Source organism: Podarcis gaigeae (genome assembly GCF_964106915.1).
Source record: "Podarcis gaigeae genome assembly, chromosome: 14".
In the NCBI taxonomy this organism is placed as follows: Eukaryota; Metazoa; Chordata; class Lepidosauria; order Squamata; family Lacertidae; genus Podarcis; species Podarcis gaigeae.
In genome coordinates, this window is record NC_139690.1 from 45,518,908 (window position 1) to 45,536,012 (window position 17,105).

General features: G+C 43.0%; 2 protein-coding genes across 7 annotated transcripts in view; one reads left to right on the forward strand and one right to left on the reverse strand.

Annotated features, from left to right (window-relative positions):
* Positions 1-17,105, forward strand: part of LOC310831093 (myosin-11) — a 1,553,087-nt gene that overhangs the window by 354,641 nt on the left and 1,181,341 nt on the right. The window lies entirely within an intron of this gene.
* CLEC16A (C-type lectin domain containing 16A) overlaps positions 1-17,105 on the reverse strand; it is a 96,838-nt gene that overhangs the window by 78,897 nt on the left and 836 nt on the right. For all 6 annotated transcript variants that reach the window (XR_014557765.1, XR_014557766.1, XM_083711353.1 and 3 more), the window contains exons 2-6: positions 8,190-8,318; positions 6,715-6,848; positions 5,498-5,646; positions 3,216-3,321; positions 28-151 (exon numbers count right to left, since the gene is read on the reverse strand). Coding sequence is in view for 4 of the 6 variants with exons in the window: in XM_083711353.1 (XP_083567479.1) it covers positions 28-151; positions 3,216-3,321; positions 5,498-5,646; positions 6,715-6,848; positions 8,190-8,318 (642 nt within the window). In the remaining 2 variants the exon portion in view is untranslated. The remainder of the gene's footprint in view (positions 1-27; positions 152-3,215; positions 3,322-5,497; positions 5,647-6,714; positions 6,849-8,189; positions 8,319-17,105) is intronic.

The window sequence follows — 17,105 nt, forward strand, 5'->3', positions numbered from 1 at the left end:
CAACGAGAGTTAGAAAACAGGGCTTACTCTTCATCCGTTTGCACGCAGTTATCCAGTTCAATCACATGGCTCCCAATAAACCAGACGAGATTGGAGAAGTAAGGGACAGCAGTTTTGTCTCGGATGTAGTGCAGCATAGGCTGGTTGTCCACTTAAGAGGGAGGGGAGAAATCTTTTAAAAGATCCATTTTGAAAAAGAAGTAAAATGCAAAGCAAATAAATTCTACTCAGAGAAGATACATTGAAATTAATGGACCCAAGTCAGTCATGTCCACTAATTTAACGGGTCTACTCTGAGTATGACTAGTATTGGATACAACCCACGAATCCCTTTCAATAAATAGGCTGGCTTTCAGTAGCAGAAGCCCAAACCAGATATATTTCATGCCTAAGTTATCTATCACAGTTCATCATATTTTCCGTCCCTCGTGAGGTTAAACAAGTCCATTAAGGTGACATTTAAGTTATTCCTGCATTGTTCTGAAAACAGGCAGGTGAAACCAGTCATTTCTCACTTTCTAGAGAACTGGACAAAAGTGCAAGAATAAAAGCAATAAGGCTGAAAGTCAAAGTGATTAGCAGACTTACATGACACTGCATTAAGGAACACAGGATCATCAGTGAAGAAAGGGAGGGAAAAAACAGACAATGGTTAACAGGGTTAGGAACTGGGATGGCGAGACATCCTCCAAAGGGCTCAGTAGCTAAAGCACAAAGCATCTAGGCTAGAAGAGAGAGGTTAGGAGGAGATAGCAGTAGAAAACCATGCTGTGTGCATGCTACCACCTTGAGCCCACTCCCCGCCTCCCAAGTGACATAGCATGGCAGCCTCCAAACTCAACTCGGGGGCCGCGGTTGTCAGAAACTTCCTCCCTTCAGAGAACTCTTTTCCACATGGATGTATCTGCTGTGGGGTCTCTGGCACTGTTTCCCCTTTGTGCTGCCGGGAGGGGGGGGGGGTGGACTGGCTGGCTGGCTGAGGGCACTAGCCAAGTCAAAGGGATTGCGGCCGCTGCTTTGCAGCACACCCTGGAACAGACACAGGGTTCAGCTACAGAAGAGCACTGGAAGGGAAAATCATAGAATCATAAAACTGTAGAGTTGGACGGGACCCTGAGAATCATCTATTCCAACCCCCTGCAAAGCATGAATCTGTAAAGGTCTATTTCCTCCATCTGTCTCCACGTTCAGGGGTCCTGTGCAAGTAACCCAAGTAGGACCAATTCAGCTAGCTAGCCCTGGGGATTATCTAATTGATTTTTGAATTTTATTGTTATTCGTGTTTTTATACTGTATCTTATGCTCTTTTTATAATTAAGTGTTTTAAAGTGTTTTAAATTCGTTGTTAGTTGCCCTGAGCCCGGTTTTTGAACCGGGAAGGGCGGGGAATAAATAAAAAATCATTATTATTATTATTACCTTCCAATGCAGGCTCTAGTTCACAAAAGTGTGTGCCACAGTGGAAGGCATGAGCCTTTAAAGAAGGGGTGGGGAAACTTTTACTGCAGCCCAGGGGCCGCATTCCCTTCTAGGCAACCTTCCAGGGGCCATACGCCAAAGGCTGGAGTGTGCAGAGCAACAGGTGTAAATTTTAACTTTGTACAGTAAGCTAGTTTCTACGCCAACACCCTCTCTATCCTCCATCCAGGTAAGCAAAAGGCATTAATGGAGTTCAAGGACACAATCCAGATGAACAAAAGCACTCAAGGAGGTTGCAAAGCGAGGCTGGTGAGGAGAGAGGAGGCTATGGCTGGAGGGAGTCCAAAGGGCCAGACAGACGCTTGGGAGGGCCAAGTTTAAGGCTCTTAAACGTGCCACCGAATCATTTGCAGTTTCAGCTGCAAGGGGATTAGCAGTAGCTCCTGTCTGGAACTGTTCCACGGACAGGAAGCCCAAGAGGCTCAGTGGTTTAGACCACAGCACCACCCGCGTCCCTGATCCTCTGCTCTACAGTATTTAGGACATGTAATGCAAAGCCTGCCCGTGTCTTTATAGCTCTAACTTGATCCCGCTATGCTGTTTCACACAAACCGGTGGATAAAACATTTCCCCCAATTACAAAACCTGCCTTTTACTACACATCAGCTGTTCTTTTTTCCTTCCTCAAATATCTTCTGGTGAACTTGGGAACATGTGCAATTTACATATATAGTGCTTATGGGGCAACTGCACCACTTCTAAGAAGGAATTTCTAGTGATGTTAACTGCTAGAGCTCAAACTAAAAATAGCCAGCTTAATTCTTGAAGAGTTTCCTGAAAGGTGGGGAAAGGGAAGACCTAGAGAAATGCAGGTGCAAGACCAGAAGAGATGCAGGATTGAAATCTCCAGAGAGGCTTGGAAGTTATTTCACATTGTTCAAATGTTTATGCAGAAGCTGCAGAGATGCATCAATTTGCAGACTTAAATGTCAGTAAAATCGCTCTGTATTGCTGGTGCAATAGTCAAAGGAAAAAACAAACCTAGTATCTACTGAAGTATTTTGGACACTAGGGTCTTCAATGTATCCTTCAGCACATTAGCATTTTATTTTATTATTGGTATCCAAAGATGGGAGGAAGTACCGTAGCTTGGGGGGCAGCCCTAAGTACTCCCCCTGCCTTTTTGCTTGATTCTTTGGAACTTGGTCGTGGGACCTCAATAGGCAAGTTAGCACATTCAAAATGAATTCCTAATTCATGGGTCCCTCTCAGATTCTAGCATCTTTTATGACTTTGCAAGGATAAACATGGCTCATATTTCCCGAGACAGGAAATATTTTGCTCAATTCTATTCTACGGCACACTGACATTTTCTTCACTGATGAACAAAGGAAGAGAGACACGCAACATTCAAAGAAAGAGATTTTGATCATGCAACTTAACGTTCCCCATTTGCACAACGATTTGCACATTCTTCAGCATGTATCATGCATGCATGATCTTGCAAAGAATGACCTCTGGTGGCGCTTACAGTGTATTTCTCTTACAGGCACAACTTCTATAGAACCCTTTAAATACTTTTCACTGCTGAGACACTATTCTGGAGAACTCTTCTTTTAAAGATGAAAGTTTTAAAAGTGGCAACACTCATAGTTTTGCTCTCTCTCTCTCTCGTTTAGTAAACCTGTCAAACTGTTAAGTCTTATTTTCACCTTTGCATTCAAGCCTCACTATTTACAAAAAAATTGTCACCCAAGTACTAGCTGTTCTAAGGCTACAGGTTTAGGAAAACCTACCTTTGTAGACGTTTAAAGTTATCGTTCTAACAGCAATCCTGACCATGCTTTCTGGGTGGTTGAAGAATTTAATGGCTTCAGTGTACAGGGCAAAATCATTTGTGTGCTGAAAGAGAAGACAGTTAAGTCCAAGGAATTAATTTGTTTTACGCATTTGTATCCTGTCCCTCAATACAAATGTAAATTGTTTTAAACTCTTTTCAACATTGTGTTTCAATGTTGCAACCTGCCCTGGGATCTTAGGGCAAAGGGCGGGTCATAAATAATGATAATTTCCAGATTACCGTATTTTTCCAAGGATAAGACGAGCTTTTTTGACTCAAAAATGAGGTTCAAAATTTAGGCTCGTCTTATACACGGGTAGTGCTGAGGGGGGCATCTCTCTCCCCCCCCCAACAATCAAGTGGCCATTTGCCGCTTAAAAACTCAGGCTCACGCTTTGTTCTGGCGGGTGAGCAGTTTTCGGCATTGGCCAATTGATTTTTTTGGGGGGAGGGGGAATCCCGAAAATCACTCACCCGCCAGAACGTAGCACACAGCCGCTTGCACTGCAGCTGCCTGATCGCCTCCATTTATCATGCTGGCAGCGATCAGGGAGCTGATAGGTGGTTTCAGTGATGCAAGCGGAACCAAAACGTTGTGGTGGGGAGAGATTGATTGACTAGTTCCCAGCATCCCCTGACAGAGACCCCTGGTGATCTGAAGGCGCTCCCCCTGCGGAGAGGCGAAAGTTTGGGAGGAAGGCACAAGCCTGAATGGTACAGTGGCTGTAAGCAGGGTCCTTTGCCCTGACCAGGACAGGCAGGGAGCTGTCCCTTTAAGGAGGAGGGTGCCTGGCTGTTTTGTGCTCTCTCTCCAGGCCTGATCAGCCGCTTCCCTTCGCCAGGATCCATCGGCTGGTTGGGCTGCCAGCCGAGGGAAGTCGGCACAGCCCCTCCGTGGCCATGCTCCGGCTAGAGCAGCCACGCACTCTGCCCTGGCGGGCTGCTGCAGGTCCTCCCCAAAAGCTCAACCCCCCTATTTTCTAAATTTTGAGGCCCCCCAAATAGGGGGCATCTTATACAAGGGGGCATCTTAAAGATGGAAAAATACGGTAGCTAACATAATAAAATAAGGTGCTACTGATGAACAATAAATAATAACAGCAACATGATGAACAATAAATGGTAACAGCAACACTCAGGAGCGCAAGACATTGAGCAGCTTTTTTTAAAAAAACAAAAACAGAAAGTGAAAAATCAATTGTTTTTATCATACAAAAAATACAGCCCTTCCTCTCTAGCCCCTCAGCAAAACTCATGTACGGTCACAACCATTTGGGCTTCAAAGCACAGCACCACCTGATGTGTAAGATGGCCAGAGAAGATTCCCCATGCCTGCAATAAAGACAGGCTTGAATTTTATATTTGCTGAGTGAAAGCAGCTGTAGCTAATGATCAACATGTTGCCTCTTCCACAGAAAAACAAACAAATAACTATGTTAAGATGGAGACATTTAATCTAATGCCAAGTCAGAATGCTTAAGCTCTGGTGCCCTCTCCTGGTAAGAAGCAGATAAAGGACAAAGAAAAGCAGGAAAAAAAATGAATTCCATTGCAACACTGCCAAAGTGGTGTCTTGTGGGACAGATCTTTGCTCGAGTCCAAGGAGATAGCTCCTAATGTCCACAGCCTGTTGGGCAGTAGTACTGGGTTTAAAGACCATCAACAGTACAGGGCTAGATCAGGACTGGGGAAACCTGTGGCCGTCCAAAAGTTATTGGATTTCAAATTCCATCAGGCCCAACCAGCAACGCCAATGGCGAGAGAAAATACAAGCTAGAACCCAGCAACATCTGGGGGGGGGGCAAAGATTCCCAGCCCTAGGTTAGACTGACCCTTGACTAGCTAAGCTGCAGTTAATTTAAATCTGCACATGTTTTTCCGAGTGAAGTATAGCTGTCGTATACTCATGTTCTATTTTGTATTGCCATATAAATATTTTCATATATTGCTCCCTATTTCTCCCTTCCCCAATAATCATTCAGGTATAATGTGCTGGTGATTTCTCTTTGTTGCTACTACACTTACATCTTTCACAAAGTGAAAAGCATTCATGAGTATTTTGCAGGGGTACTTAAAATAAACCCTTCTAAACAGATCTTAGCTTCTTGACTCCTGCCTGGTCACCACCCTCTTGGCTGCAGGGCCAATTTAAGAACCTCATTTTCACCACCCACATTTCATAGATCCACTGCAGCCGCAACTTTTTCTTTTCAAGTTGAAAAGGGTTCCTCTGCCTACCTCATTGTAAAAGAAATGAACCGTGTGGTTGTTGAGCTTCAGAGAAAGCGTTTTCAGGAACGAAATGTAGTATGCCATAATCTCTTCATCCGAGAAGTCAAATTTGTGCACAATGATAGAATTTACATAGTTGTTGGAAAGCAAATAGTCTGGGAAGGGGGGAGAGAACACATTCATAGTCAGTACAAACGTTATAAATTGCACAAAAATGAAGAGATTCACACAAATTGTTCTATTAAGCAATGTTTCCTAAAAGTATTCCAGCACCCAATTAGAACAGCCTCTGCCAATCTAGTGCCCTCAAGATGTTCAGCCCCAGTCAATACAACCATGTGGTCTGTGGTGGATGGAAGTTACAATTCAGAAACATCTGGAGGGCACCAAGTTCAGAAAGGCTGGATTAAAGAGAAGCCAGACAGCAACAACGGGAACAATAAAAAAATCAATCTGCTAGAAGCACATTCAAAAGTCTGCACATGAGTTTTTGATGCCATCTTGTTTATTCATCCCCCTCTAGTTTTAGATAAGAGACTTTAATCTAGCAGCAAATCCCTTATAAAGTGAAGACATAGCAAAGAATATGATTCAACTCCCTAACAGCGTATTTTTCTCTAATGTAAGGAGCAGCCTTTGTTGCATCCACCAATTTTTATATGCTTATTTCACACAACTCCTTCCCAGTTCCATGTGTCTCTATTCCATTTCCCTGCCTACCTACCGTAGAATGAAGGCTTCCTATTTACTGCTCTAAACAGGCAGGTGGCTTTTAATTTATTTATTTGGACCACAGGAACCTAGGTCTATGAAAACCAAGTTATCTTTTTCAGATTTAGAATGGGTAGGAAGGAGGTGAAGGGGGTGAAATGTGTAGCCCAATAAACTGTCAGGGATAGCAATTTAATAATATTAAGTGAGCCATAGCCATTTCCATAGGATTACGGCTATGGGTTGCTCCATGCCTTGGTTGCCATCCCTATCTCAACCAACAGGGCCCTAATTTGTAGCCCAGCTGACAGACAACAACCATGCAGTGCAAGTTGCAAACTCATAATCTTCAGAACAGCAAAGTAGCAGCTCCCAGTTCCTGACCTGGGAAAATGGACCCTTAGCCCTCTCCTCCCATCCCACTTGAGAAAGGCAGGCAGCAAAGGTTTAGTACTGCAAAATTAAAACTACACTTATTTTGTTAAAGGCAACATGGAGGCATGCATACTTACAGAGAGACGTTTCATGACTAATGTTCTCGAAAAGGATGTTCAAGGTCTGCAGGAGTTGCACACACACATAACGGCCAGACTTCTGACGCAGAATGTTCAGAAAGAACACAAACACGTTCTTCTCCAAGAAAAAACTAGAACAACATTGAAATTTATTACTGATTTGTTTGCTGTTTGTTACATGAAGGAAATCAATCAATCCTTAAAAAGATTATTGCAAAACATTTCGGCTGCAGTTACTAGGGAGCAAGTCCTGTTTAAGACTGTGGGACCATTGCTGGTGTTGAACCATGGCCATTGTGTTAAGGAACTTTTTTCCACGTATTTTTTTTTAAATGGGAAAAATAAGTAAAGATTTAAAAATAGGTTCTATGTTATATTATGGGCTGGAAACTGGAGGCCAGCGAGTCATCACAAGCACAGGTAATTGGTTTTTGGCTCCAGGAGATGCCATGTGGTAAAATTGACTGGTAAATGTCAAGCCACTTAGATGTCTGTAAAACAGGCAATGGTACACCATCTGCACGGAGCAAAAGTTTTACTACTTTGCGGTAAGGATGAGTTTAGGGCAATGCTAAAGAGTTCTGTAGTACACAAAAACAGATGTAAAACATAGAGCAGAACCACCAGAAAGAAGCAGAGCCTACTAAGGCCTGGTTTGCATGCCACACTAAACTATCATTTAAAGTAAATTGTGGTTTAGTACAAATGAGGAGCATGCTAGTGAACGCTGCTCAGTAGTGCAATTTGCTCCTCCTTTGCCACAATGGGGTAAAACAAAAGGCTTAGCGTTTCATGTGAAACAGCAATTGTGTTTTTTCTCCAAATGCACTACTGTTGGAAGCCAAGGTTTGTTCAACACAATCAGCCAGTTCTCTGGTTTATTCCTCCCAGTGTGGCAAGCACATGAATGGAAGAGGAGCAAATAGGGCAATATTAAGCAGTGTGCATAAACACACTGAAAATTCCTAGTAAACCACAGTTTAAATTTAAACTATGATTTAACACTGCGTGTGAACCAGGCCAATACTATAAGTCCACAGCAGCTTAGAAAATGTATGAGGTACCAATGAGAAACTACCTATTTTGTGATCAATTTGAGGCTGCAGCTCTCAATGCAGCCTGCAGCTCACTAAACCACAATGGGACTTCTTAAACCAGACATTGAGAGAACCTGCGGCCATGCTGGCTGGGGCTACTGAGAGCTGGAGGTCATCAACATCTGAAGGGCCATAGGTTCCCCCACCCGTGTAGAAGTAAACACAGCATTGGGCTGCACATCACTGATGTAATCAAGCTATGATGGTTGCAGTCCAACATGGGCTTACTTGGGATTTAGCACCACTGACTTTCTGAGTTCGCATAGGTAGTATTTACACCCTCATTTTACTTCTTCCCTTGCATCAGTGGCGTATCAGCTTATATTTCATACTGTTATATTCTGTATTCAAAAGCAAACACTTAAAAGCTCTTACTCAAACACTGAACTGTCATTTTGGTCTCCCCATATTAGGATCTCAGTTATAGATCGAATAGTCTCCACCAACAGGTTGCGGTTGTGTTCAGTCACAGTGGTATTTTTGGTCAGAACATGATACATATACCTGAAAGACAAGCAAACAAAAAAAAAGATATGAAAACACTGATTGCAACAAGCGTGTTGAAGTGCGGCCATTTGAAATGGCTCTGCTACTTTACTTGCAAATGAACAAAGGCACTCCCTGTGCTGTTGGGACTTCAATCTGCATCTGGCCATGCTGGCTGGACTTGATGGGAGATGTAGTTCAGCAACATCCAGAGGGCTGAAGGTTCTCCACCCGTTTATGAAACACTATTTTGCAAAAACAATTGCACATCCTGTTTTAAGGTGGTTTCCAGGTGGAAAGAGCAGCCCATTTCCAGCAAATAAAAATTAACAATAACTGATACAACATCAGCTATTAAACTACACTAAATATGATACAAACATTCTACTTTTGGGGAGCCTGTCCCATACATACTTGTCTGCCAAAGAATTGCGCTTTCAAAGCCTGCTCTCACAGCAACAGGTCCCATATAATGGACCACACCAACCACAGTATGGTTTTCCAATCACAATTCAGATGTTGATTGTGCCCTAAAGACTCAAGAAATCTGCACTCTATGCTTTGGCAAATCTATTCCAGGCAAAAAGTGTTATTTAGGAGGATGACTACACAACATGCCAATCTTTTTAATTTAGAAAATCAGTTCCAGTATTTCATATGACAAATATTTCATATGACAAGGAGAACTACACCAGATGATTCTACTTATACAGATTTAACCACACCTCCTGAAGCACTAACCATGACACTATTTTTAGCCCTTTTCATTTCTGTGGAACTTCTAACCCACTTTATTACAAAGATACAGACTACATTTCTTACACAAGTTCCAAGCTTCCATTGCTGAGACACTGAACAAAATCATAAATTAGATTTATCCAAAGCCTTAGTAAAACTTATAGGTCTGTAGATTATGACAGTTAAGGAGTTAACACAATAACTGTTATGATAGATCAGGCCAAGGGTGTACCTGGCCCAGTATCCTGTTTCTATAGTGGCTAGGCAGATGCTTCTGGGAAGCTCGCAAACAGGACATGGATTTTCCCCTTTGTTTGTCCTCAGCATCTGAGATGCAAAGTATACTGCCTCTGAACATGGAAAGTTCCACTCAGCTATTATGACAAATCTGTCCAGTCCTTTTCAAAGCTTTCAAAGTTGGTACCCATCCCTACATCTCAAAGACAGTGGAGCTTATTCTCTCTTGTGTGAAGTGCTTCCAATTGTCCACGAACAGTTCAAATTTTTTTTTAGGCTGCTTCAATACACCGGTGCAGCCAGCCATAGCTATCTGGGAACCAGTCAGTCGACTCTGATGAATCAAGGAGCACCTTAAACAAACAACTGCACTAGGAGTTATTTAAAATGCTTGTGGAATGTTCTGAAGAACTTCTCCTGCATCAAGATAATATGAGGCTGCAAGCCCCAGGCATATTTTCTTAGTGGTAAACCCCAGTGAATCAATGCCCATGTAAAGGAGACTCACAAGATTGCGGGGCAAGTCATTCACCCTCACTAAGGCCTTAGAAAAGGGATATGGGTTGGGACTCTTTTTTCACAGAGAAGGAAAACTGAGGCCAAGAGTCAGCAATGTGCGCAGCACAATTTTGTGTCAGAATTGATTTTCTGAATCTTGCCTAGAAATAGCTCATAGCCTCACATGCCCAAACTCTGCACCCACATCATCAATCCGCATGTGCCTCATCCTCCTTATTTTCACCCTACAGGACCCATTTCAGCCTTCTGCAACACTCACAATCAAGAATGAGTCTCACCATGCCAGGTGACTAAACTCTACAGTCCTAAACAAAGACATACACAAATATTCTATACTGAACACCACATACAACCCATGCAAAACAGAACCCTCATGATCACAGATGGTCAAGTCCTGGATATATCTTTTCCTCCTGAGTGCACACCAGACCACACCACATACTCAAGGCGCCAATCTCCTTATCCCCACTGGACCGAACCTGGAAATCCACACACAGATTTCATGTAGATGACAATTCAGCAAAGCCACTTTTAGATAGTTTCAAAAATTGGCATGTCAAAAGAGACAGGAGCTCAAAAGTAAACACTTCATCATCTGTCTCCGCTTTGGAATTCAGTAGTATGACTGACACCACCATGACTCCCAGAACGTGGAGGGGAGTCCATTTCTGTAGGCACCAAAACAACTAAATAATTTCAAGTTGCTTCTGTTTTGTCAGCTGCTTTTTTTTAAAAAAAACAGGCTATTATATGTAATATACTCTCTCTGTGTGTGTACACACAAACAGAAGTACGCCTACCACCTTAATGATACAGCTTTTGGGGAATGCTGAAGAAGACCTCTTTACCTTGGCTTCTGACATTCGAGATGCATATTTTTAGGGCCCACTTTATTTCTGTGGTTGCAAGTTGTTTTAAACTGCTTTTAATATTGTGTTTTAATAGTTGCAACCTGCCCTGGGACCTTAAAGTGAAGGGCAGGAAATAAACTAATAATAATAATATGAAGTATTTATGTAGAGTGAAAGAGAGAGTTTGTGTGTTCATGCACACACACATACACATACACACACACACACACACACACTTGCCTATCAATATAAAAACAGTCCAGGAGAATGCACACATCTATGTATGTGTGCCCATAATTGCACACACCATTCCTTGATTTGCAGTTGTTATTCCTGGTAGGGTTTTACCAGATTGACATATTGCTATTTTTGACTTAATCTAATTTTGTAAGCTGCCTATTATGGGGTATTTTTTTAAATTCTAAAGGGGGGAAGGAATCTTTTAAATACAAATGAGAGGTTAAAAGCAACAAAAAAGGCTTTTACGGGTATGTTCGTAGCAAAAGGAAGAACAAAAAAACAGTGGGGTCACTCAGAGTTTAAAGAAAACAATGCCCGACCTGAAGAATTTGGAGCAAATGATTCAGCAGAGGAAACACAGCCCAGAATAACTAAGGAGATAGTACAAGAATACTTGGCTAGTTTAGATGTATTCAAGTCTCCAGGGCCAGATGAACTGCATCCAAGAGTATTAAAAGAACTGGCAGATGTGATCTCAGAACCACTGGCAGTCATCTTTGAGAATTCCTGGAGAACAGGCGAAGTCCCGGCAGACTGGAGGAGGGCAAATGTTGCCCCTATTTTCAAAAAGGGGGAAAGAGAGGACCCAAATAATTACCGCCCAGTCAGTCTGACATCAATACCAGGGAAGATTCTGGAGCAGATCATTAAGCAAACAGTCTGTGAGCAACTAGAAAGGAATGCTGTGATCACCAATAGTCAGCATGGATTTCTGAAAAATAAGTCATGTCAGACTAACCTGATCCCGTTTTTTGACAGAATTACAAGCCTGGTAGATGAAGGGAACGCAGTGGATGTAGCCTACCTTGATTTCAGCAAGGCATTTGACAAGGTGCCCCATGATATTCTTGTAAAAAAGCTGGTAAAATGCGGTCTTGACTATGCTACCACTCAGTGGATTTGTAACTGGCTGACTGACCGAACCCAAAGGGTGCTCATCAATGGTTCCTCTTCATCCTGGAGAAGAGTGACTAGTGGGGTGCCACAGGGTTCTGTCTTGGGCCCGGTCTTATTCAACATCTTTATCAACGACTTGGATGATGGACTCAAGGGCATCCTGAACAAATTTGCAGATGACACCAAACTGGGAAGGGTGGCTAACACCCCAGAGGACAGGATCACACTTCAAAACGACCTTGACAGATTAGAGAACTGGGCCAAAACAAACAAGATGAATTTTAACAGGGAGAAATGTAAAGTATTGCACTTGGGCACAAAAAATGAGAGGCACAAATACAAGATGGGTGACACCTGGCTTGAGAGCAGTACATGTGAAAAGGATCTAGGAGTCTTGGTTGACCACAAACTTGACATGAGCCAACAGTGTGACGCGGCAGCTAAAAAAGCCAATGCAATTCTGGGCTGCATCAATAGGGGTATAGCATCTAGATCAAGGGAAGTAATAGTGCCACTGTATTCTGCTCTGGTCAGACCTCACCTGGAGTACTGTGTCCAGTTCTGGGCACCACAGTTCAAGAAGGACACTGACAAACTGGAACGTGTCCAGAGGAGGGCAACCAAAATGGTCAAAGGCCTGGAAACGATGCCTTATGAGGAATGGCTAAGGGAGCTGGACATGTTTAGCCTGGAGAAGAGGAGGTTAAGGGATGATATGATAGCCATGTTCAAATATATAAAAGGATGTCACATAGAGGAGGGAGAAAGGTTGTTTTCTGCTGCTCCAGAGAAGCGGACACAGAGCAATGGATCCAAACTACAAGAAAGAAGATTCCACCTAAACATTAGGAAGAACTTCCTGACAGTAAGAGCTGTTTGACAGTGGAATTTGCTGCCAAGGAGTGTGGTGGAGTCTCCTTCTTTGGAGGTCTTTAAGCAGAGGCTTGACAACCATATGTCAGGAGTGCTCTGATGGTGTTTCCTGCTTGGCAGGGGGTTGGACTCGATGGCCCTTGTGGTCTCTTCCAACTCTATGATTCTATGAACATACAAAGTGTCAACATATTGCCTACATATCACAGAGTGTGTAAATAAACAACCAGCAAGGCGAGAGACTTAACATTGTTTCGTTAGATGTATGTATTACACCAACACCCACCACAAATAAAATGAAACAAACATCAGAACAAGCCTGTCACGTGCACAAGGTCATCATGAAGTGTGCACATACACACTCCTCTGTCTCACATGCAACATTATAATTACATTTAATAAAACATGCATCCTTGTCTCTATTTCCCGTCTCCTCCCTCTTCCTTGTGTCAAATTTTAAACTGGAAGGTTCTCATGGCACTGGCTTGTTGTTTGGTACTGAAGTAGAACTCTTAATATTTCTCAATTTACCCTTGCCTCCACCTCCATCCCTGAACACTCATCTCCCCTGTAGCTGTTTTTACGTCAGTGAGATGCCCTCTCGTACTTTGTAAAGTGCTGTGAAAATGGATGGTAGAGTCAACCCATTGAAGTTAACAGGCCTAATCAACTTAGGTCCATTAATTTCAGTGGGTCTGCTCTCTGCTCTGCTCTGAGTAGGACTTAGCTGGATGCAATACAATTGTGTTCATTACATTACATTCCTATCCCAGCTTTCCTCCCAGGATCTGAAGACTGGATATATAGCTGGATCCTTTCCCTTTTTTCCCCCTTGCAACAACCCTGCGAGGTAGGTTAAGCTGAGTAAGAGTGACTGGATGAAGGTCACCAAGTGAGGTTCGTGACTGAATGGGGATTTGAACCACAGTCTCCCCAACACTTTAACCACTACACATGTGTGTATGTGTGTATATATACATATATACATATATACAAACATGCAAACATATGTGTACATGCATGCACGCACATATACACACACAATATGTGTTGTGTTCTCAACACAAAACAGTAAACTGTATTCTACTTTCCTTATTCAAAAAAAGTTACATACTAGAATCCAATGGGGGACATTCAGTGAAGCTAAACATTGGAAGATTTAGGGCAGACAAAAGTTAATTCTTCTTCACATGGTATATAAACTATGGAATTCTCTCCCACAAGATATGGTGATGGATACCAACTTAGATGGTTTAAAAGAGGATTAGAGAAGGCTATCAGTCATGATAACCATATAATCCCTCCAGTATCAGAGGTGGTGCACCTCTCCATGTTAAGACACATTTTGCAGGTCCAATTGTGAACCTGTGGAGATCTCTGGATGCCAGGTTGGTGACTGACCTCTCCATCTGGCTGGCCTTCCAGCTTCCTAAGGCAGGTAATCAGAAGAGCTTATTTATTGCATTTAGATCCCACCTTTTCCTTTCATCCCCCTCCTCAGTTAATCCCTACAACGACCCTGTGAGGTAGGTTAAGAGGCTGTGACTGACTCCAAGGTCACCCAGGTCATGACTGGGTGAAGATCTGAGCCTTGATCTCCCAAGTTCTACTCTAACACCACATCGCTGGCTTCCTAGAGTACTTCTGCTATGTGACAGCTCTAGAAATTAAATAGGTAAATAAATATGAGGAAAGCAAAATGTTACTTAGAGAAGGATCTGAAATATTTTTTCAGGTTCTACTTGTCGGTTTCCCACAGGCCACTGTAAGAACAGGACACTGGACGAGATGGGTCATTGATATGATGGGCACCTTTCCTTTAACATCATTCATATTGTTTTTGCCTCTGCAGAATACAGTACTGGCAATTGGACTGGCAACCTGTGCTGTGTTTAGCTGAATTGGTTGCTGGCGTTTTAATTTGCAACTGGCTATGATGCACTTTTGTGGGACGCAGGTGGCGCTGTGGGTTAAAGCCTCAAGCACCTAGGACTTGCCGATTGAAAGGTCGGCGGTTCGAATCCCTGCGGCGGGGTGCGCTCCCGCTGCTCGGTCCCAGCGCCTGCCAACCTAGCAGTTCGAAAGCACCTCCGGGTGCAAGTAGATAAATAGGGACCGCTTACCAGCGGGAAGGTAAACGGCGTTTCCGTGTGCGGCTCTGGCTCGCCAGAGCAGCGATGTCACGCTGGCCACGTGACCCGGAAGTGTCTCCGGACAGCGCTGGCCCCTGGCCTCTTGAGTGAGATGGGCGCACAACCCCAGAGTCTGTCAAGACTGGCCCGTACGGGCAGGGGTACCTTTACCTTTACCTTATGATGCACTTTATGGCAGGATCTTGCCTACTGCTGGGTTGGTTTTACTGATTTATGGTTTTATTGAGCTGTTGCATGGTTTCCTTTTAATTTGGCCTCCTTTACTGTGTACACCATAAACAGAATTTGATTTTTAATCAGGCACCTCATAAACTTAATACAAATCATGTCACTCCAGTCAGTCCATCCACCCATAAGAGCGCAAGAAGAGCCCGCTGGATCAGGCCCGAAGTGCATTTAGTTCAGAACTCTGCTCTCAGTGGCCAACCAGATGCCCCTGGGAATATAGCAGGAAGAATCTGAACACAACAGCACTCTCTCTATCTTCCCAGCAAGTGACAATAAGGACTCGTCCATACCTTGGTTTAATGTAGATCGTGCCTCCTTTAATTCCCACCCACCCTGTCCATGAGGCTTTCTCCTCAAACAATGGCTGTCCCGCGATTTCTGCTCCCTAAATCTGGAGATTGCCCTGTGTTTTGTTAATCCAAATAGAAGAGCTGCATCAACTGCATAGAGAATCTCCAGATTTTGGGAGGAGAAATTGCGAATTCGGGAATTAAAGGAGGGCCTACAATGTGCATTAAGGTGAGGTATGGATGGGCCCTGAGGGCCCGCAGATTGATCACCTTGTCCTCCATGAATTTGGTTAATCCCCTTTCAAAGCGTTCCAAGTTGGTGACTGCCACTGCCTCCTGTGGAAATGGGTTCTTTAGTTAAACTATGTGCTATGTGAAGAAGTCCTTTGTTTATCTGCCTTGAATCTTCCATCATTCAGCTCCACTGGATTTCCACAAATTATAATGTGACTGGAGATCTAGAAAAACTGTTCTCTATCCACTATCTCCATGCTAAAAAAAGGAGCCCCCAATACAACTTTTTCCTTCAGCAGGCCGCTTCTACACCCATGGATAGTAGTAGCTAGAGCTCACCCACTCAGTCATGAAGCTCAAGGGTGAGACCTCAACCTAACCTACCTCACAAGCTTGTTGTTGTGAGGATAAAATGAAGAGGGGAGAAAAGACCCTATGTACTCCACCTTCAGCTCCTTGGAGAAAAAGGTGGGAATAATGCAATACATATTTACCTATATTAAACATAACACATACAGGATATACTAGCACTGACACATATTTATGTACATGCTATCTGAATGAATTTATTATCTGCTATTTTTAAAATCTTTTATATCTAATTTTGTATCCATAGAAGCCAAATAACTGCTTTAAATCCTATTTGTATTCTAGAGGTTTATCTTTGCCTTATTGGACCAATGGTGCTTTTACATGTAAGAATTTGTGTTGATATTGTTAATGGTCACTGGCTACAAATACTAATAAAACGTGACTACATACGCGTTGCACGTTACTCTCCCTTGTTACTTCTGCAAGTGTCCTCTCTCTCTCTCTCTCTCTCTCTCTCTTAAAGCCTCTCTTTCTCACAAAAAGTATTTATACGCAAATATATGTTACATATAGATACACGCCCACTGGGTGCGACTTTGGGGGCCAATCACCACATACACCACCTTGAGGTCATTGGGAGAAATGGGATATGAAATGCAATAAACAAATCAATATATAAAAACGCACACAAGTCCTGCCGTCTGAAAACAATGCTCTGTCACAGAATTGCTCCTTAGGTGAGCGTTTGCATAACTGATTCCTATGTGGAAATTTCCAACAAGTTCCCGACCAACATAACCTTAACTTCAAAAGGATCAGGGTGTGTGGAACCCAGGGAAACCGAAGAAGAAGAAGAAGAAGAAAAGCAGGGAAGTGAAAAAACGCTCCTCCACTTGTCTGATCTCCTTCCCTGGCCAACTGGCTGTCAGAAATGCAAACACAAAACAGCGAGGTTCACTTATAAGGCTGCTCATGGAATCGCAGAATCCTGGAGTGGGAAGGGGACCCTCCGGGGATCATTTTACTGTATAATCTGTGTAATCTCACTGTATACAAGTTGTACAAGTGACAATAAAGTATTTCAATTTCAATCTAGCCCACCTCACCCCCCGCATTGCAGGAACAGCATAAGCTAAACAAGGGCCCCCCAAAAAATTAAAGGGGGGAAAAACTGGATGTACATTTCCAAACTATAAGATAAAAAACAAATAAAATAAAACCTACATACAGCAA